Source organism: Electrona antarctica, assembly GCF_951216825.1.
Source record: "Electrona antarctica genome assembly, chromosome: 14".
Taxonomy (NCBI): domain Eukaryota; kingdom Metazoa; phylum Chordata; class Actinopteri; order Myctophiformes; family Myctophidae; genus Electrona; species Electrona antarctica.
In genome coordinates, this window is record NC_136795.1 from 42,471,636 (window position 1) to 42,494,922 (window position 23,287).

A 23,287-nucleotide genomic window follows, 5' to 3' on the forward strand; every position below is an offset into this window, starting at 1 on the left:
CTGGTTCACAGAAATGTGGTGAGTAGTGAAGTTAGCTCACATGTTATAAACATGTGTAAGGTTATTTAGACCAACCTGAGGGCACGGTCACACTGCACTTGTAGTCTACCTATGAAGGCGGATTCGGCCAATGCATTACAATGGGAATGGAGCAGTGTGCTGCCATTTGTGTATTTCTGCAAAAAAATAATAAATGACATTCCATTTCCATTGAAAGGCTTTGGCAGAATCCGCCCGAATAAAAGTATGGTGTTACCGTGCTCTTAGGCGCGATTGTGTTATCCTTTTAGCCTGTACTGTTGTACCGTTTTCAATAGTTCAAGTACCAGTATGTAATCAATGTTTCCAGGTATTTGACTAGTACTACCATACAATGTAAAAGAGAAAACTATGAAAAACTGTTCTCTACGCTGCACAAATCAAGTCATTCCTTCCACCACTCAGACGCTGGTTGTGCTTTTAGGTGAAACCAGGGGTGAAAAAACCTGCCTCAGCCAAAAGTTTAACAATCAAAGCATGTTTGCACAGTCCACACCTGCTGTGATAATGGTCCTCTGTTAGTAAGTTAGTTAGTTAGTGAGTCATTGCAATATGCTCGCTCCTCTAACTGATGTGCAAGGTTATGGCAAAGAGAGAAAGCAGTGCACACTTTAAAATAACCAGCTGGTTGTGTGACACCACAAAACACATGGAATGGAAAACACCTTACATTCTCCAAATGCCAGGAGGTTTCAGGTGTTAACATGATCCATATGCCTTTACTTTATGCTGGACACATTTCAGAGAATTCCCTATATGTCCGGTCGAAACCTATGTGTTTCAACTCTTTGTGTCTTCTGTTTTCTAAATCAATGCCCATATCATGCTTCGTCGTGCAGTGTCTACAAGCCTGTAGATCTGCTATTTTCACTATTTTATTTATTAAATAAATAAATAAAATAGTGAAAATAGCAGATCTACATTTATTTTAAATGATATTTAAAAAGGACTTCGGACATTTGGGGTTTTCACCCGACAGCGATGATGATTACATTTGATGCATATTGATAACTAGAACTCTCTCTCTCTCTCGCTCTCTCGCTCTCTCGCTCTCTCGCTCTCTCGCTCTCTCTCTCTCTCTCTCTCTCTCTCTGTGTGTGTGTGTGTGTGTGTGTGTGTGTGTGTGTGTGTGTGTGTGTGTGTGTGTGTGTGTGTGTGTGTGTGTGTGTGTGTGTGTGTGTGTGTGTGTGTGTGTGTGTGTGTGTGTGTGTGTGTGTGTGTGTGTGTGTGTGTGTGTGTTAAAACCTGCAGCAGCAGGTTCTCCATAGCAGACACTCCTGTCGGCCACATTCCACAGCAGCCCTGCTCCCTCCTTCCGACTTCTCTCTCCTCTCGCTCTGCTGTCTGTCTCTCTCTGTCTGTGTTGAGACATGTCTCTGTACAACTTCGGCCTGGAGCCTCTGTCCTGCCACGCCTGGAACAAAGACAGGACGCGTAAGTGAAACCGCAAGCCTTAAAGCCAGCCAGTCAGCTCATAGCCAGCCAACCCGTAGCCAGCCAGCCAGCAAAAGGCTGCATTTCCTCATTGTAGGATGTCGCCAAAATGCACACGCACTCATGATTTTTTAATCATTTAGAAAAGCAATTATAAAAAAAATATTTGAGGATGTCACAATAAAGTCCAAAGACTTATTTCCATTGAGGTCCTCTCACATTGAACAGAACAATATGTTAAAAATGCATTACAATACAAAACACATGACAGTCACATACTGTATAGAGTATAGTACCTTCATAACGTCATGCTGTGCAGCAGTGTTGATTTTGACAGCAGATTTTGAATGAATTCATTGCTTTTTTTTCCTTTATTTAGTTAGTTTTAGTTTTAGAATTAGTTTTAGTCCTAGGCTTTTGAATACATTTTTTATTTAGTTTTAGTCATATTTTAGTCATCTGAAAAGTTTTAGTCTAGTTTTAGTAGTCGACTAAATATCATAGCATTTTAGTCGACTCGATTGTACAGCTGATTTTGTCGACAAAGGCTGTATTTTATCAGGCCTTGATGGCGGCGTAATTCATACCTGATTTTACACTTTGTTTACACATTGTGAGCTTGTAGATCTGCTATTTTCAGAGTGCAAACAAACGTAGCATTACTTCTTATCTAATGGATCTCTTGTCCACTAGTCCCTCCCTAACATTTTAGTCCAGTCTTTCTTTATAAGTCTTAGTTTTGGTTACCATAGCTTAGTTTTATTTCGTTTCCGTCAGTGAAAAAAGGACGTCGACATTTTAGTCAACAAAATCAACACTGCTGTACAGTTGCGTACACTGTTGACATGGCGATGGAGACATGTTGTGACGTGTGGATACATCTGTGTAAGCATGCGTAAAAAAATATACGCATACATATTACAGTACAGTAGGGCTGCCACGATTATGAAGGTTTACATGACGATTAATTGTCACTCGTTTAATTGCGATTAACAATTGAATTGTGTTGTTGTCGTCAAACACTGGAACATGTGAATACAAATTACATTTCAGTCTTTTAGGCTTTGCACAAGGCAGATATGACAATTAACCTAATAAAGAAATTATTGAGAGAAATGTCCGCACTGTGAGCTCGTAGATCAGCTATTTTCACTATGAAAATGTTTTCAAAATGTATGAGCATTTTTCACAGGAAGCGATTACAATTATGCAAAATCATCAAATCTCAAATTATTTTCGATTTGACGATTGTGCAATAATTGTGACAGGCCTAACATACAGTAGTATGCAATCCCTCTTTCACCTTTCATAATCTGGGTGCTTGTGTTGATGCTGGGCGGGGCACGCACACCCACACACACACACACACACACGCGCTCGCGCACGCTGTAATTGCGCTCCATTAAAGTTGTCTGGAGAAATGCAGTCAATCAGATAAGATTATCAACGGACGGGAAATGGACTGACGAATCCATACTGGCTGCAGCAGACACTGCACTTAAGTTACCAGATACTTGCACTGCTGTTGATGCTGTTTAGCCTCTCTGTTCTCTGCGGCACGCAGCAGTGGACGTCGTATCATGGGGAGGCAGAGTGGTTCCCAAACATTTTCATTTCAAGGACCCCCAAATTGACACTTATTAGCCCGCGGACTTCCCATTTGAAAAGCTATGCCCCATAAGAGAAGATTTGTATGGCTCTAGCAGTGATTCTCAACCACTTTTCATTTCAAGGACCCCAGGTTTGACCTGAATTGGGCTACAGTCCCCCATTTAATGGCATTTCTATCTCTGGGACCCTAATGTATATAGTAAAATCAAAGTTAATTTAACTCTTGAGAGTGTACAAATGGAACCAAATGGACCCCAATGGGTTCCATTTGGTTCCATTTGTACACTCTGAGTTACAGACCCATAAGGGTCCATTTGGTTCCTAATTTTAATTTAGCTGGGGACCCCTGGAACAGAAATCTCTGGGATCATCTTCCTATCCATATCTCAGAGTCTAACTCAATCAACATATTCAATAGTAAACTGAAAACACGTCTTTTCACATCAGCCGTCGTCTGAACCAAGCACCCACTTACTACAGTCATACAGTTGATTGTCGGTTATCAAATTGACTACATTGTTTTCATATTTGCGATGAGTGTGATTTGTAGACAACCATTTCCAGACTGATCCCACACGACTGATCTCACACGATCAGTCTGGAAATGCCAGGCTATGTGTGTACTACTTATTTTTTTTGTTATTGCTTTGTTTTAGTCTTTAGCGCTATTTGACTTGACTTGACTTGCCTGTCTGTCCTTGACTTGCCTGTCTGTCCTTGACTTGACTGTCTCTTTCTGTGTTTGTCTCTCCGTAGAGATTGCAGTGAGCCCCAACAACAGCGTGGTGATCATCTATGAGAAAAAGGGCAAGGAATGGCTCCATATCCATGAACTGACAGAGCACAGTGGACGGATCACAGGTAACCCTTCTGCTTACGGCCCGGGTGGCTCTCAGAGGGGAGTCTGGGGACAACCAGGGTGAAATGAAAATGATGAAATGATTACTATATTTACCCAGGGTATCTGGGCTAAGCTCAATAACTTGTTTCCAGCCAGGCCCTGCTCATAGAACATTTCATCGTAGTGGTTCAATGCCTTGTTCAAGGGCACTTCAGCGGTGGTAATTTTAACGTGTTGGACCGCTGATTCGAACTGGCGATCTTCCGGTATCAAGACCGCTCAGCAATCCGTTCGGCCACCGCTGCCTTGGGTTTGGGGCGGGGTCCCCATGCAGCACAATCAGGAAGAGTTTAAACCCTTACGCCCTATTATCCTATTTAGACCTATGTTTCTATATCAGTGGTTCTCAAACTATTTCATGTCAAGGACCCCAAAAATTATATGTAATTGGCCGCCGACCCCCATCTGGAAATATGTTGTTCCAGGCACCCCCCCAGAAGCAAAGATTTGAGTTAAAAACGTTCGCTCTGACAGAATATACTGTATAATCAAAGATTTGCGCCACATTTTCACGATTTTTCAAAAACAGATAGGATACCTCTGTGGCCTTTGCCGTTGTCCAAAAATAGCAGATCTACAAGCTCGTAATGTGGCACCGAGTGCCGCGATACGAGCTAGTAGATCTGCTATTTTTCAATAGCTAAAGTATTACATGATGCTTAAGGGGTTCCCGTCCTGAATGGGTTAAACATTTCGGCTGCTGATGTGACACGCTGTGAGCTTCTAGATCGCCTATTTTCAAATTATGTTGACGAATCGTGACAAATAGTCTCTTATTATTGGGTGTCCCTGGCACAAAATCCTTTCAAATGGGCATCCGCAGCCATGTACATCACTTTGTGGGTCCTTGGCATGAACATGTTTGAGAAAAGAGACAAGAGACCCGAAAGGCCCTCAGTGCCCATGGGTTGGCAAAAGGGCCTTTCTGTGTGGAGTTTGCATGTCATCCCCGTGTCCCCTGATGGAGGGGAAAGGAACTGCATGGTTGGAATAATGTGTTCCTTCCACACGCTACGACCAACCGGGGATGCCCCCCCCCCCCCCCCCCCCCCCCTCATGTGGTGAAGAAAGCATGAGGTCAGTCCGTTGCTCTCCCCAGGTTGGCAGAAGGGGTGTAGAGCTCAGGATTACATATTGCATGGGAATGGGATAATTTTTATTAATTTTAATAAAAATAAATAAATCAAAAAGAGCCCTGACAGGCTCTATAGGGCTCCATGAGCCACTGTAGAGTAGGGGGAAAGCCTTTGATCATAATGCCAGAGATACTCTACTACGGAACTATGGTTTGATAGCAGAACAAAAAACAAAGGCACTGCAATCTGTTGTTCCCTATTTGTAATGTAACATTGTTATATTTGTGGACGAGAGAGAGAGAGAGAGAGAGAGAGAGAGAGTATGAGTGTGTGAGTGTGTGCCGTGTAATGTACAGTAACAGTAACATTGTGGCTTCAAAATTGAGGTACAGTAGCATCCTCCCCCTCTGATACCTGTCATGTATCCAAACTCACAACAAACATTTTCAGTCAAGACTAAGAGTCATTTTATTCTGACTGAGTGTGCTAAAACGGCAGGAATGTTGTTCTTCATTTAGTTCATTATCTGGCCAGGAAGGAAATATTATTTGGAGAACACGCCTCAATCACAGGACACTCAAAATCATGATAAAATTGACCTCAGGCTCAAACATGAAATGGGAGGATGGTGAAATATACGGAATTCAATTTCTCTTACCATTTTGTCTTTTTCAAATTGTTTGTGTTTAGTTAGGAGGGACAGCATGTATTAATGCACAATACAATGAGTTCTGTAAATTCATATAGGGTTTAGCAAGAGACACTGATCTTCATCCGTAGTCCCCGACATAAAGCTGAGTATCACACAGAAATACATACAGACACCATATCAGACACCATAAATCAGTGTTGCAGTGGTGATTTGGGCCCTCATTTATCAACCGTCCGTACACCACAATATTACCGCAATTTTTGGCATTTACCATTTCCGCCAAAGCTTGAATTTGAACTTGAGCCAGGACAAAAATCACGTTAGGTCGGGAGCTGTCGTACGCTTTGTCCTCACCTGTCGTAGAACAGCGGAGCAGCATTGTTTGACCAGCTGAGAGGCTGTCACAAGCATCTAAACATAGGCTATGTATTCACTCCTAAAATGTTTATATAAAACTGTATAGGTACAGTATAAAAAAATATATCAACATCAACGATGTGTCTTTGTGTCATATGAAATTGGTAGGAGATTTCCAACTTTACAAGAAATTAAAATCGAGCAATTAAAAACAATGTTGCAAGTTAGATGCTTAAGCCATTTAAACAGTGTTTTGCATGAGCGCATACATGCAAGGATTTGGGCTGTCTGTGCTGAAATATTTCCATGACGGGACGTTGGAGAGCAGTGCTGCAGCTGCGGAGAGTCCCAACATCATGGGTAGCCTACTGTAGCCTAATCTACAGCAGGCCGATGTCTTTCTGGAGTTACAGTATGTGCAATCTCCTCCTCGTTTAATAAACCCGACGCGTCGCTCGAAAAATTTGCCGTTCCACGGTGCCAGCGCAAGTGGGAACGCATCGGAGATGCAGCCCACCACCACAATGCCACATGAGGCTACGGTTTTGGCTGCAATATTCATTTAATTGATTGACAGCCCAGCCACTGCAGCGTCAGTTGGTCACGGTGTCACGGACGGACCACTGCAGTGATAGAGAGAGAGAGACAGACAGACAGGACAGGAGATGCACCTTGCAAAACAGCAGCGTGTGTATGCGCCTATTTATTATTTAATTCATGGTTCACAGGTTCAGGTTTTCGTTCACTAATATATCTTGTTGTATATTAAATGAATAAAGACTTTAATAATTGAATATACAGCAGTACAACTAACAACACACAGCAGGCGCGTAGCGTGGATCAAATGATTGACTGGGCAAATTAGCATGGGGGGGGAGGGGGTAGCGCATCCCCGGCCGAGGTGTGAAGTGTGAACGGTTTGGGGGACCATTTACATTTTAAAACATGCATGCTGTGGTTTAAACCAGAAATTTGCATGCACAAGGGCTGCCAAAGTACTACTTTGGCAGCCCTTGTGCATGCAAATTAGGCTATCTTTTATTGTTTTGTGAGGCGGGCAGCAAGGCAAGGCAAGTGACTTTTTTCGTCATGTAACTATGGTTTCCAAGGTCGTACTGCAGTTGTTCATGTCGCAAAAACGAGGGCGAGGCTTGATTTCACAGGGCGTGCCAGATAGATTTCAGCCGTCACATTTATTAATGTCGGAATGAAATTAAGGAAGGATCAGCTGTTTGCGATCACTTTATAAATGCTGTGGCGACGTGGGTGTACTGTACTACGAAACCTACACTCGAATTTGGGGCAGAATTTACACTCAATTGATAAATGAGGGCCGGGAGTGGCTTATTGTCTGTATCACCGCGGTAACACAATTAAATTCAATTCAATTCAAAGGGCTTTATTGGCATGAGAAAACATACGTTTACATTGCCAAAGCAGAAAGCACAATACAACAATACAGCAATACAATCAAAACAAAAATGATGTACAAGTCAGAATCTTCAATAGATCAATTTCTATGTACCAAGATCACTGGATGCAGGTATAGTGCAGGAATATACACAATGATTAGAATTTAGGGTGGTTGTGTTCCGTTTGATATCCTTCTCCTATCACAGCAACTCACAAATCTTGCTGCTGTGTTTGCACATTGTTGTACTTCGCCCAGCAGATATGGGAGTTTTTTGTCATTGGTCATGTTTTCAAAATCTCCGTGTGTGTAATCTGTGGGAAGTATGTGTCTCTGATGTCTTGGTACAATGGACAGATGGTTAGGAAGTGTATCTCGGTTTCCACTTCATTTTGTGTGCAGTGGGTGCATAGTATGTCTTCTCTCGGGATACAGGTCTGCCTATGACGGCCTTTCTCGATCGCAAGACTGTGCTCACTGAGTCTGTACCTAGTTAAGATTTGTCTTTGTTTTGGGTCGGTCACGGTGCTCAGGTATTCTGCCACTGCATATTCTCTGTTTAGGGCCAGATAGCATTCTAGTTTACTCTGCTTTTGTGTTGCTTCTTTCCAATGTGTCAGGTAGTTTTCCTTTTGGTAACACGCAGGAGTCTGTCCCCGTTACAGTGCGCCAGACGGTAGACCCCTGGGAGATGGATGCTGAGGTGGAGCGCAACACCTACCATCAGCTCCCAGTGCTTCCCGTCTTAAAGCACCTAAGCCGTGCTACTCATACGCTGAGTTGGCGGTGCCTGGGATCGAACCCATTAAAGGACCGCTTCACCACTTTTCAACTTATCTTCCTATAATTGGTCCTAACTAATGTTCATGATAAAATACCACAATTCTTTCCTACTCAGTCTGTGTCTCATAGGAAGGCTGTGGGCAGTTCAGAAACCCGTCCACCAGTGACATCATCGATGGTGGACGGGATCCAAGCTAATAGAAACGGCAGGCTTTCTTTTCCTGAAAAGTTGCAATGCAAAAGTTGAAGCCATCGTTCTCACGATAATACAAATCTAAATATATTTTAAAACAAATCTTGTTTAAAAAAAAATCTGCCTAATGATGATGTCACTGGTGGACACCGTGGACGGGTGTCCGAACTGCCCAAAGCCCTCCTATGAGACACAGACTGAGTAGGAAAAAATGGTGGTGTTTTATCATGAACATTAGTGAGGACCAATTATTTGAAGAGATGTTGAAAAGTGGTGAAGTGGTCCTTTAAGTTGTGGTCCAAAGGCGAGAGCTCTACCAACGGATGCCATTTAAACGACATCACGTGCACGTCCACACCTACACTATAGGATTGAACAGGTCACACAAACAAACCCTTGCTACTGTATGTATGCATACAGGCTCATCCCTGTATGTTAATTTGCGCTGGTGTGACACTCGGCAGCCTTTGTAAACATTCTTGAGGTGTGAACTTAGCCATGGAGTAAGACAGAGTTACAACAACTCTGTTCACTTCATGGGTGCCAGGCTCTTCTATAGACTTCTATTGAAAAGGGACAAACCAGAAGTTTACAGAATGCATTGGAGTCTATGGGCTCACGCGAGTACATGGACTACGTGACCAGGTTGTTTTCTACCCCCTCAATGTTGTAACTATGAGTCTATGGCCTACGTACCACGTGCAATGACCAATGCAACAATGCCATAGATAAAACAATACATCACAAAACCAGCCTAAGTTTTGTTAAATAGTCTTTTTTCCCCCAAAGAAATGGCTTGCACATGTTTGAATGCAAGTCACTTCTTTACAGTTATGTGATGAATACCACGTCTACAGGTATCGACTGGGCTCCGGAGACCAACCGCATCGTGACCTGTGCCTCGGACCGCAACGCCTACGTCTGGACCCTGAAGGACGGAGCGTGGAAGCCCACCCTGGTCCTGGTCAGGATCAACCGGGCCGCCACCTGCGTCAAGTGGTCCCCCCAGGAGAACAAGTTTGCCCTGGGCAGCGGCGCTCGCATCATCTCCGTGTGCTACTTTGAGAAGGAGAACGACTGGTCAGTCAAATGAATGAATGAATGATATACTCATTTAAACTGTACACTCACTCAAACTCACATGACTTCAGTCCAGGCTGTGACGACAGCTTCCACCAGTTACTGCGTGTTTTTAAATCAACATCTATGGCAGGGGTTCTCAACACGTGGGTCGCGACCCCTCGGGGGGTTGCCAAATTATTTTGGGGGGTCCCCAAATTATATAAAAAAAAAAAAAAACTGAATGGCTGCATGGAAAATGGAAATGAAGAGTTTACATAGTACACATAGTACATGCATACATTTCTGTTCCTTCCTTGATTATATCTGGTTTCAGTAATCATTCATGATATATTGTCTCTATTATTAAGGTTATTTTTTGCAGTCAGTTACATGGCCAAAGCATTTCTGGGGGTCCCCAGCCAAAAACGTTGAGAACCCCTGATCTATGGAACACATTCGTAGAAAAGGGCAGCCTCTTGCTTGTCTGCCCTGGAAAGACAGAATCAAGAATCCGCAAAGACTGAACACCTTGTGTGTTCAAACCAAACCTGTTACTTTTCATAAAAATATATAGATCGAAAAGTAGCAGATCGGCAAGATCAAATTGTTTTGCTTTGCGCCACGTTTCGAGCTTGCAGATGTCAAGGATATTACTAATAGCATAGTAACACCACTCACATACAAGCATCATGTCAATATCTGTGTTGCCTGTAGATGTTTTATTTTGGGATTTTTTCACTATTTCTAGGATTTATTTTCCATGTACACGCCTGATGAATATAGAGTTTGGATTTGGTCTGATATTTCTTTCAGTTAAGTCGGTAGTATCTCTCGGCTCCACAATTTATTTCGCTAAGTTAGGCCCAACGTTTACGAAGATCTGCTACCTTTGATGCTTCTTTGTGACACTGTAGTATGGTCAAGTAGCAGGGCATTCATTTACGAAAAAACACACAAAAGTTAATTATGGAGATAAGAGGTTTCTGCCCGACAGCAACGATGTACTCTTGCTATATACACAAGGAATAAAACTGTTCTGTGTAACTTTGTCCACCCCTCCCCTCCCTCCTGTCAGGTGGCTCAGTAAGCACATCAAGAAGGCCATCCGCTCCACTGTGCTGAGTCTCAACTGGCATCCCAACAACATCCTGGTGGCTGCAGGCTCTGCTGACTTCCACTGCAGGTGAGACCCTAATATACTCTAACCCTAACCCAACAACATCCTGGTGGCTGCAGGCTCTGCTGACTTCCACTGCAGGTGAGACCCTAATATACTCTAACCCTAACCCAACAACATCCTGGTGGCTGCAGGCTCTGCTGACTTCCACTGCAGGTGAGACCCTAATATACTCTAACCCTAACCCAACAACATCCTGGTGGCTGCAGGCTCTGCTGACTTCCACTGCAGGTGAGACCCTAATATACTCTAACCCTAACCCAACAACATCCTGGTGGCTGCAGGCTCTGCTGACTTCCACTGAAGGTGAGACCCTAATATACTCTAACCCTAACCCAACAACATCCTGGTGGCTGCAGCCTCTGCTGACTTCCACTGCAGGTGAGACCCTAATATATTCTAACCCTAACCCAACAACATCCTGGTGGCTGCAGCCTCTGCTGACTTCCACTGCAGGAGACACACTACTCTTAACAACGGTTATAAAATGTTTCTAAAATAGCAGATCTACAAGGCCTGTCACATCATGATTGTTGTGAGGGACCTTGTTTTTGTATTTGACATCCGCCCAGTATTATTAGTCTGTCTATATACTATGCAGTATATAAACAGATACTATAATATCGCAGACATTTAAGTTCTGTTTGGCTTTTAGGGTTTGTAAACTAAAATGTGCAGGGGCCTTTCGGCATATATGACAATTAACTTGATAATGAAAGGAAATAATGTACTATGCCAGAATAGGCCATATTTATTAATCATTATATAATTATTGAAAAAAAAAATCCAACTGATTTAGAACTAAGGCTGATTCTTAAAATGCCTTCTTCATTGCATTCATGCAATTTTTCAAGTAGTGGTAGACAACTGACCGTAAGATGTTGTTTATTTCGTCTCTAAATGGTAAATGGTGCATTTATACAGCGCCTTTATCCAAGGTGCTTTACATAGATTGTGCATTGCATTCACCCATTCACACACACATTCACACACCGATGGCGGCGGAAACCATGCAAGGCACCAACCTACACATCAGGGGCAATTAGGGGTTCAGTGTCTTGCTCAAGGACACTTCGACACTAACTCTGGGGGAGCCCGGGTTTGAACTGGCAACCTTGCGGCTGCCATCCAGCCACTCTACCCCTGAGCCACCGCCGCCCGCCTGCCTACAAATAGTTCCTTCAGTTCTACATCAACACAAATGTTACCAACTGCCTGTGTGCAATTATTTGAAAATAAGAGAGTATCGATGCAGTACAGTAAAATGTTTCAGTGTTATGTAAAGTATCCTGAGACAAACCATGCTCATGGAATCCTTCTTCTGCTCGACCAGAACTAACTGTCAGGTGTCATCGCCATGTTGGCTTGTGGTGGACATTTTATTGTAAAAATGCATTTTTTTTGCCACAGACATAATAAACTAGAAAGGTCGCAATTTAAAAAAATTGCAAAATGTGTTTGCCGCAGTCGCTTACATAGTCTAACTCAAAAAGACTTGAGTTGGACTTTTAGATCTTCCCGATTTGACATATGGTCGTCGATTTGACATATGGCTCAAGTGCGTACAGTCAAAACTGTGGGAGGAGTAGCGTTTCAAAAAAAGTCTTACTCCAGTAAAAATAAAGTGTTACAATTACAATAGTCTGGCAACCACACTAATAATAAATAAAGTGTTACAATTACAATAGTCTGGTTGCCCACACTAATGAATGAAAAGAAAAGGTAAGGGGAACAATAGTATGGTTGCCCATAGGCAACCACACTAATAAAGTGTTACAATTACAATAGTCTGGGCAACCACACTAATAATAATAATAATAATAATAATAATAATAATAATAAAGTGTTACAATTACAATACAAACTAGCTTTGGGGATGCGTCAGAGCTGGATTCCTGAATGGGAAATTCTGGGCACAAGCCCTGCAGGGCCCAAAAAGCAGGGTGGCACTGTAGAAAATTAGGCCAATTAAGTCAGAGGCATTCACCCTGGAAATCTTAATTATAGCGGCTCTCATATAATGTTATGTATTGTTACATATACAAATAATAAAGTGGTGAAAGAACATAACCAGCTGATCAGTCAGTCTATCATATGATTCTAAAGTAAAGGGCCCCAGCACGAAAAGCTACTATAGTGTACCCGCATACGGCCTGTTTTGAAACCGAATATACAAAAGATATTTTGACACTACTTTTCTTTCACTTAAAGGAGGAAACTGATGACAAAAAGATACAAAAAGAGAGAACTATGACTCATTTCGACTTCATGTTGACATATCCGTGGTGCAGTAGATCATATCATGGAGATGCGGTCCGGTACGCTCTTAACCCATTTAGACCTGAAGACGTTTCTGCAAATGTCTTCTAAATCCTGACAGTTTTCTGAAAAGCCTATGTTTCTATGTCAGTCGTTCTTAAAGTTTTTCATTTTAGGACCCGAAAAATATATGTAATTGGCCGCCGACCCCCATCTGAAAATATGTTGTTCCAGGGATCCCCCATGAAGCAAAGATTGAGTTAAAAACGATCGCTCTGACAGAATATATATTCAAAGATTTGCACCACATTTTCTCGATTTTTCAAAAATAGCAGACCTACAAGCTCGTAGCGCGGCACTCGGTGCCACGCTATGAGCTTGTAGATCTGCGATTTTTCAATAGCTAAAGTATAACATAATTCTTAAAACACAAAGGGGTTCCCGCCCGTCACTACACCATTGGTTCTCAAAGTTGGGGTCTCAGCTAGTCCTTAGAAGGGTAGAAACTAAAATCAGCCAGAGAATGTATCATTCATATACTGTACAGTACTATGCTGCGTGAATAAACATACAATTTGATAGCATACAGTAGATCACCCAGGTTTTATGGTTTTTCAATCCCCACATGTGTATGTATAAGTGTTGCAACACTTAAAATGCAGAATATGAAATTTTAACGGTAATATCGTATATCGTATCGATATCGCAATATTTGGCATAAATACAGAGATATGAAATTTTGTCCATATCGTGCAGCCCTACTTGTAATCCAGAGCCCATAGAGTATAGACAGAGTTACGACAACTCCGTTCACTTCATGGGGCCAGTCCTCTTCTACATAGACTTCTATTGGCGAATAGGGACACCGGAAGTTTACAGAATCTATTGTAGTCGATAGGGCTCGCGCGAGTACATGAACCACGTGACCGGGCTGTTTTCTGCCCCCTCAATGTCGCAACTCTGTCTATACTCTATGGCTCTGTTGTAATAGGGTGGCCTGGCTGGGTGTATGACTTGACTACCGCGGCCTGAATGATTCAGCCATGCAGCCCTGGTGTGAGATATGATCTGGACAACAGATGTCAATATGAAGTTGAGGATAACATTGACCACTTCTGTGTCTTAGTCATACTTCTCTCTCCTTTCTTTCGTAATCTTTTTTGTCATCAGACGGACAGCTTGGTCATATACTGCTCTCTTTGTTGACGTTTTGTTAACTCATCCTCCTGCCGTTAACCCAGTGGTGGAAAGTAACTAAGTACATTTACTCAAATACTGTACTTAAGTACAATTTTGAGGTATTTGTACTTTACTTGACTGTATTCCAATTTCCAATACATTTACATCTACTCCACTACATCTCAGAGCCAACATTTGTACTTTTACTCCACTACAATTATTTGAAAACTTTAGTTACTAGTTACTTTGGAGATTTACATTTTGATTAGAAAAACATAAAAAACATTACTGTAACCACTTCAACCCTAATATACATTTCGACCATTTGAAAATAGCTGATCTACAAGCTCACAATGCGTCGCGATGCGATGCATTGTGTGCGACCTCTCTTTTCTATTCAAATATGAATATAAACTGGAAAGGTTGCAATTTTGAAAAAGTGCAAAGTGTGGTTGCCGCAGTCGCTTACATAGGCCCCTCCCACTAATATTGCCAGCCAATTACAATGTCGCGTCACCCCTGTGATCATGTGTAAGTAATTCGAGGGGATGCCCCCAAAAATCATGTTTTTTGCGACAAACGGTTACAATTTTCGCATTTGTGGCGCCCCCTATGAATGAAAATGGAATTGCTTTTGGCCTTTGGTTGATTAAACCACCCACGACATTTGATTCAAATTTGGAGTTGATTGGACGTTTGGTTCGTGATTTGTGGCATTCTTTGTAAAATAGGCCCCTCCCACTAACTTCGGAAGCCGATTACGGCCGAACGATACGCACTATCAAAATTCCGTCTGTGGTGTTTTAATCGGAACAGTCCAGAGATCATGTGTACCAATTCTTGTGAGATTTGGGCAAAATCTGTAGGAGGAGAAGCAAAAAGTGTGTTTTGGAGAAAATTCAAAATGGCGGAAAATCTATCATGACGCAAATGGGCGTGGCCTATATGGTGAGATGCGTCATAACCAAAGAAAGTCAGGGAAAAAAATATTTAGATTTTACGACCTACGGTTCAAGAGTTATAAGCCAAAGCGTAAAGTGGGCTGTCATAGCGCCACCATGAGGCCGACCGATAACATTATAAGTTGATTAATTTTAGTAATTATTATGAACCTACCCTCCAAGTTGTGTAACTATAGTGATTACAGTCTCTGAGGAAAAAATACTTGAATGTGAGAAAATGCCCTTTGGGCAACCACACTAATGAGTATTACCAGAAACACATCAAGAGATAGACCTGAATGACCATAACAGGTCTTTAACTCAGAGTTATGGCGATCCTTGCAAATATTACGTTTGAGAGTACTAGGACTCATAATATGGCAGTGTCCTTGTAAATGACTGCCATATGTTTTCTGAAGAAAACCTGGAGACTTGACATTCAGTAATTGGGTCTTATGATAAAAATAAGAACATTATAATGGTGTGTAAAAAATAAAATAAAAAGATTGTTCATCGTCATGTCCTTCCTCCAGGATCTTCTCGGCCTACATCAAGGACATCGAGGACAAGCCCGGTCCGACGGCCTGGGGTGCCAAGATGCCCTTCGGGGAGGTTCTGCTGGAGCACAAGGACTGCGGCGGCTGGGTGCACAGCGTGTCCTTCTCCCCCAGCGGGGACCAGCTGGCCTGGGTGGCCCACAACAGCAGCATCAGCGTGGCGGACGCCACCCAGGGGAAAGAGTGAGTACTGCCTCGAAGGCACATTTGAACCCATTTAGACAGTGGGTGGTTCTCAAAGTGGGGTCCGAGAGTTCCAGGGAGTCCCCAGCTAAATGATAATTAGGCGTAGCATAATTCAGGTCAAACATGGGGTCCTTGAAATGAAAATGGTTGAAAATCACTGCTAGAGCCGTAAAGATCTTCTCTTATGGGGGTCACTGCGATTTATTTTCTAATGGGGTGTCCGCGGGCTAATTAAGTGTCAATTTGGGGGTCGTTGACGTGAAAAGGTTTGGGAACCACTGCATTAAGACCTATCAAGCCAACTCTACAAATGTCTTCTAAATCCTAACTGTTTTCTTAAATAAACGTATGTTGCTTACCTCAGTGGTGCTCAAACCTTTTAATGTCGAGGATCCCCAAAACTATATGTATTTGGATTTTGGCCGCCGACAGTTGAGTTAAAATGATCGCTTTTAAAAAACGCATATTCAAAGATTTGCTTGTATATCTGCTATTTTTCAGTAGCCAAAGTCTAAAATAATGCTTTTTCTTTTTACCTCAAATCTAAAATAACACAGATGCTTTCCCGGTGTTAATCATGGGTTAAAAGTCACTTCAGTCACTCGTATTGCCGTTTGTCACCTTCACAGTTCATGTAGCACTTCAATAACACTTCATAAATGCTCAAGAACAACAAGCTTCAGAACTATCGTGGTCGTCGATCCTGATTAACATGTCAGCTTTTCAATAAATGTAAGTCTAATTATGATGTTGCGTGCATGTTCACATCATGTATACTTTATATTAGTTAAAACCATTGTTCTAAGGTTTTTGTTTTGTTTTACATATTGGACAAAACAGCAAATTTGACATTGAGGTGCCCACTCTTCAAATTCAAATTCTAAAAGTTGAAAAAAGAAGAATTCCTGACAAACCAATGCGACAAGAAAACTGTTCCAAAATGTAGGCACATGCTAAAATGTTATTAGCTGTCATAAAGGACAATGGAATGCAATCATTATAATAAAGTGGTGGTGTTGCAAGGTGTTGTTTTGTATTATTATCTGTGTGTTACACAGAAACGACCTATCATTTACCTACTCTGTAGTTCAGTTGTAAATCAAACATTGCAGTATAAACCTGTGACACGGTATTCAAACATCAGTACAAGATGTACTGTAAATATAGTATAGTAAGAGGTCAATGGATCGTGTGAGTTCAAGGACTGTTGATCAAATAACATGGTTGTTTTACAGGGAGGACCGGTCTCTCCTCTGGAGATGTGTTTATGGACGACATTTAATCACTTTTCCACTGGCTTAACAACTATCATTCTGTTGCATTTCATAATGTCACTGACTGCTAACATAATATCTTTCTCGATAAAGTCAACATGAACGCTTTTGTCTTGCACCACTATACAAGCATTACGACTTCAAGGATACCATTCTGCAGGAAGCGAAAGTGTGCGTGCGTGCGTGCGTGCGTGCGTGCGTGCGTGCGTGCGTGCGTGCGTGCGTGCGCCACATTTATGAATGCTAAATACACGAATTCTGAAACGGTACTATTTGAATGTCTTATACAGTAACAGCTTTGACACGTACATTTATCACATAGTTGCCTGATACAGAGTAACATTGTTATTCAAATTCCCTTCTTATCATGCCTTCTCATGAACAATGGTTCTTCTCAACTGGTGTTGCCATGGAAACAAAACTTCCTGAAGGGCCAGTTGAGATACGTGGGTTTTTGAACTCACGTTGACCTCTGACCTTTCTCGTTGTGTGTTCAGGGTAACCCAGCTGACCAACGACCGCCTGCCTCTACTCAGCGTTCTCTATGTGAGCCCTACTGAAATTGTGGCTGCGGTAAGTGGTGTGTGTGTGTGTGTGCGTGTAAGTGTGTGTGTGCATGTGTGCGTGTGCGCCTCAGTAATGTCCATAAATCAGTTGTGAGAGGCCTGCAGATTGCAGGAATGCCCAAGCCGAGAGCTAAAGCATTGGCAAAATTCTGTTCAGTGTCTGTGATAATTGGCAGTCACCATATATGGTGGAGGCGATGCTTCCTGTACCCGTGATCTGTATCCCGAAGCACTTGTTGAGTTTTCCAAGTTTGTGCATATATACTATTGAACGTGAATAAATATGTTAAATGTGTGCTTTACATGTACTGCTATACTTATGATGAATTCCCGTTCTACTCTTTGGCTTTATAGAAGTGTATATTTGTACGTCTCTAAATGTTTTGATGAATTGAACAAGGTGGACCCTCTTGTAAACAAGTGTAATGCTTTATTGGGTCGTCCACTCACAGTTAACAGTCTTTGTATTGAGTTGTGCTTGAATTGTACTGTAATTCTGCAAACTGTTAATACATATTTCAATCAATCAATACTTGTGACTGAGGGCCACAGATAGTCAAATTTGAGAATTAGACATTGTGAGGAAGCTGTTCCTGGTTCTCACAACAGAAGGGTTGTTTCTATGGTTAAACATATGCATATATAGTTTTTTAGTTAGGCTAAGGCAGAAATTCAGATTGGGATTAGTAAATGTGTCATTCAGAGGTTAGGTTTAGGTGTTAGTTTGATTAATTGTGTTGATTTACAATTTAGGCATTTAGCAGACACTCTTATTCCAGATGATTTACAATTAAGCAGGACCAATGCAAGGCACTACATCAAATACATAGAAATAGTCATCAAGAATCATAAGCAAGCTAAGAACCTAATATCTGTCTAACGGTAGATTATCTGTGCGGTGAATCTATGAGTATACATTATAGCGTGCTATGTGACTGTCTACATAAAATGCAAAATTACAAAATCTAATAAAGTGCTAAATTACAAATCTAAATCACATAAGTTTATCCTTTGCATACACCTGTAAGGTTGTCAAGGCTAGTGCAAGAGCTTGTAGATTGGTAAATGGTAAATGGTGCATTTATATAACGCCTTTATCCAAGGCGCTTTACATAGATTGTGCATTACATTCACCCATTCACACACACATTCATACACCGATTAGAGCGGAAGCCATGCAAGGTACCAACCAGCACACCGGGAGCAATTTGGGGTTCAGTGTCTTGCCCAAGGACACTTCGACATGTAGACAGGAGGAGCCAGGATTCGAACCGCCGACCCATGGATCATTGGACGACCTGCTCTACCTCCTGAGCCACAGTCGCCCCAGATTGGCTTGTTTACAGTGTGTGACATGGCACATACAAATAGGTGTAACTCTGGCTTCAGTGTTAAAAATGCCATTTACTGTAAAATGTCCGTTCTAAAATGCTGACGTCCTCACAGGAAGTTGTGTTGTGTTGTGTTGTGTTGTGTTGTGTTGTGTTGTGTTGTGTTGTGTGCCAGTGTGTCTGCGTCTCAGTCTCACTCCTTGTTGGGCACATGGTGACGCGGGCTGTGAAAGATGAGTCCTTGTAACCATGTTACCATGACAGTGTTTTGACATCGCATCCTCCTGTCATGTCATGTCCTGACCTAGTTTGAGGTCGTGTCCATCATGGATATCGTCTCTGTTCGGGTGGAAACCTCATATGTCCAAAACTGTTACTTTTCAGGATTCGAATTCAAAAGCATAAAAAGTAGCAGATCGACAGGCTCGAAACGCCTCGCTTCGCGTCGCATTTCGAGCTTGTGGATCTGCTACCTCTGATGCGTCTGTGTGACGCCGTAGCATGACCAAGTAGGGCATTCATTTACGGAAAAACACAAAAAGTTAAGAGGTTTCCAGTTTCCACCCAACAGATGATATAAAAGCATAGATGGGTCATACAGTATGTGTCATACTGTACTTCTGTGTTCACGCCGGCTCACTCACCACAAACAGTACTGGCCTCAAGCCCCCAGAGAGGCTGGGAAAGGTTGTAGCCGCCCCACTCTACTGGCCAATGCTGGAACTGCAGGCGGGCAGCTTTGCCCGTGCATGTAGCACGAGCAAAAGAGAGCGCACAGCTGGGGTTTAACACGGAGCGCTCGTTCATGAATCGATTCAGGCGAGTTAGCACTTCCGCATGTTGGCCGCCAAATTGATGGTCGCAATTATTTGAGACATCACATTAATTTGATGAATAATTGTCATCATTTTCATATTCGTCAAAATCATTGACATGTTGAAAAGTGTCCATGTTTTCAATCATTTTTTTTAAAGAATGTGGAAATAGCATTACAGATTTAAAAGCTCAAAACATGTCACAATGCGACACGTTTTGAGCTTGTATATATCGGCTATATGGAATATGGATGCTGGGATACAAGAGGTTGGGTCGTGAACAGCAGATCTACACGCGTTGTGATTCATTGTGAGCTTGTAGATCTGCTATTGTCACGATTTGTCATAATATGGCACAGTGTATTTAATTAAGGTTGAGCTTCACTGCTGGTCTCTTCCAGGGCCATGACTGCTGTCCGTACCAGTTCTCCTACCAGGGGCCGGACGCCCTGGCGTTTGTGAAGAAGCTGGACATCCCCAAGCAGACCTCCAAGGGCAGCATGTCGGCCATGCAGCACTTCCGCAACCTGGACAAGAGGGGAGACACAGACGAGGAGAGCAACGACGTGGGAACCCTGCACCAGAACAGCATCACGTGAGTAAGACCGCAACGAGCTGGGCATGGGCACCCTGCACCAGAACAGCATCACGTAAGACTGCTGGTTCTCAAACATTTTACTTTTAAAAAGTAGTAACTAAGCCTTGTGTATTTGTGTATCGCCATTCGACCACAAGGTCACAGGTTCTATCCCGGGCACTGCCAACTTACTTATCATATGAGTAGCACAGCGTGGGGTGTGGCAAGTCGTGCGGTACGTACTGGGAGCTGGTGGTAGATGAAGTTACGCTTCACCTCACGAGGTCATTCTCCCGCGCTCTTGCTGATACTTGACATATTGCATACAGTATTGTAGCGTTTACGGTCCCTCAAGCTGACTCACTAACTCAGAAAATAAAGGGAGGAAACAGGATTAACGTTTAAACCAGAGAACCGGGTTTTATTGCCCTTTTAATACAGGCTAAAAACTGGATTGGGAGGGTGCCGAAAATAACCAAGAGGCTGCTCTGTCTGTCTCAGTCTAGGCTTCTCACTCTCTCCCCACTGTGTCACTTCCTCCTTCCTCTTCGCGCCTTCTCCTCTTCACCAACCACCTTTCTCCATTGTTTAACCCCCTCTCAGCCTCACCTATCACTGCATACCTGAACTAGGCACCTCCTCCCCCCATCAAACCCCAACCCTCCCCCAAGTCTCTGTCTTTATTCCTGGGGGGTCGCTACAGTATATGTCGTGCAGTTGTCTAATAGTGTTGTATTTCACACATTCTAACTCGAGCATGATTCGACAGCACACAGAACCCAACATACTGTATGTGTGCTTGTTTATTCACGGGTCCTTGGAAGTAAAGGGGTTGAGAATCACCTTGATGTGTGTCTAAACTAGCCGAACCGTTGTGTTGTTACAGCCAGCTGTGTGTCGTGTCCGGGGAGAGAGACAAGGTGGAACAGTACAGCAGTGTGGGTCTGGATGGAGCCATGGTGCTGTGGGAATTTAAGGTGCAGTGTTTAATTGTACATGGATATGATGAGTCTCGTAACTGTTTGTGTGTGCTATGTGGCTTTTGTTTCTCTGTGCGTTAGTTGTGTGACACTTGCCACTCATAACAGGTTTTTTTTCACTCTGTTTACAAAACTAAAACCTGTCTAACTTTCTTATTTTGCAGCACTGAGACATGTCAAGATGTCCCTCCTTGGAAAAAGATCTGTGCCTCAACTTTCCAGTGCATCTCGGTCTGAACAAAGCAGTTCCTATAATTATGCCACTTTCAGTGTAAAGAAAAAGGGAAAATAAATGTCCACATTGTTGGGCATGCAGCTACTGAGGGAGGCAGGAGCTGAAATGTTTGGCTGCCTGCACAGAAAATGAATATGTTTTAGAAGATGTACAAGTAATGTAAAAAAAAAAATGATGAATATTTTGAGTTGCATCAATACATGAAAAATAAAGTTACTTTCTTTCTACAGGCCAGACACGCCTCCTTCCTTTTTTGCTTGATTGAATGCTATATTGCTATATATAAGTCATGGAGACTTGGTCCTATGTATTAAATTCAAACAAGCAAATAGTTTGCCGCTAGTTCCATTTGTAAAGGAATGGTTTATGGTTAAAATCAATGCAACAGTGCTCACATGAATTGTTTCTGACTGGTTATTGGAATGATTATGTTGCTTTTGTTTCATGTGCTATGTGCATGCATAAAATGAGTGGCAAATCATGTGGAAAAGTGACGTTAACATTTAATGCAATCAGATAGGACTTTTCTGTTTGGATGTATGAGCTATCAAGGCCAGAAAGTCGTTTTTTGCCACTCAGTAGGCGTCCCAGCATAACTTCCGCGTATGACGATGATGATGTCATGCGCATAACCTCTATTGGGTCTGATTTTGATATATTATTGTTATTTCCTTTGTATTTGGTTTTAGATTAGTGTTTCTATTTAGAAAAGCCCCCTGTGGACAGGTGTTGAAAATCATATGTGCTATAACACAGTGCATCTTGTTCGTCCAATGTGATTGTGATGTCCATATAAAAAATAAAAAATACTTTATTACTATTACCCCCCTCCACACGCGCGCGCTCTCACACACACACACACACACACACACAGTGGAAGGTGCTACAATGAAGCACAACATGCAGGTAATTAACATGTAAATACCCCCTTCATCCCTCTGTCCATTGTCCTATAAATGGCCAGACCTCCTCAGTCCTTGCCCACCCACCATGTGTTGTATTGTGAAGCTAATCTCAGGAAGAGGCCAAATCTAGTTATAATAAAGTGATTGCAACAACAGCAGCAGCAGCTATACAACAGTTCTGTTTGTGGTGGCTGGAAGTCAAGCTGAGAGAAATGTGTGAAAGAGAGGAAATGTGTGAAATGCAATCTTGGTCTCAGGTGGATTCAGCTGAAAATAAACAATCACCAGGTGGATCCAGTTCAAAATAATCATATTTGAACTGGAATTGTAGTTCACATGCATTACATTTAGTTTGACTAGGTTCCACACATAAATATTGTGAAAATAGCCGAAGTACAATTGGCTATAGCTATAGTAGATACTAGGCTATTTCCACAATGTTTGCCTCTTTCTTACGTAATGTTTGACAACTTCTGAATGTTTTTACGAATGTTTTTGTACGAGTAGGCTAGGCTAATTTGACCTGAGGGGGGTCAACAGTAATAATTGAGTACCACAGACGAAAAACAGTCTAAGTCCAAATTTCATTCTGACCCCTCCACGACAAGGCCTCGTTGTCCTGACCCCTTATCTATCATTTATACATTATGGATAAATAGTGTGGACTTAAACTGTTTTTCGTCTGTGGCATCTAAAGTAATATGGGGAGTGTGAGAGACAGGTGAAAATGAGAGAGTGGATGCAGGGGATCGATGGATATGGAGGAAAGTGTCAGACAGGAGTTAC

The 23,287-nt window shown here is 42.3% G+C and overlaps 1 protein-coding gene across 1 annotated transcript; it reads left to right on the top strand.

Annotated features, from left to right (window-relative positions):
- Positions 1-1,287: 1,287 nt before the first annotated feature.
- On the top strand, positions 1,288-21,830 carry LOC306936727 (actin-related protein 2/3 complex subunit 1A-A). The gene is made up of 9 exons (XM_079520342.1): positions 1,288-1,473; positions 3,841-3,945; positions 9,315-9,537; positions 10,595-10,702; positions 15,609-15,815; positions 17,590-17,665; positions 20,206-20,399; positions 21,268-21,358; positions 21,526-21,830. Exons 1-9 carry the CDS (start codon positions 1,410-1,412, stop codon positions 21,529-21,531), a joined length of 1,074 nt encoding a protein of 357 aa, XP_079376468.1. The 5' UTR covers positions 1,288-1,409; the 3' UTR covers positions 21,532-21,830.
- Positions 21,831-23,287: the final 1,457 nt, after the last annotated feature.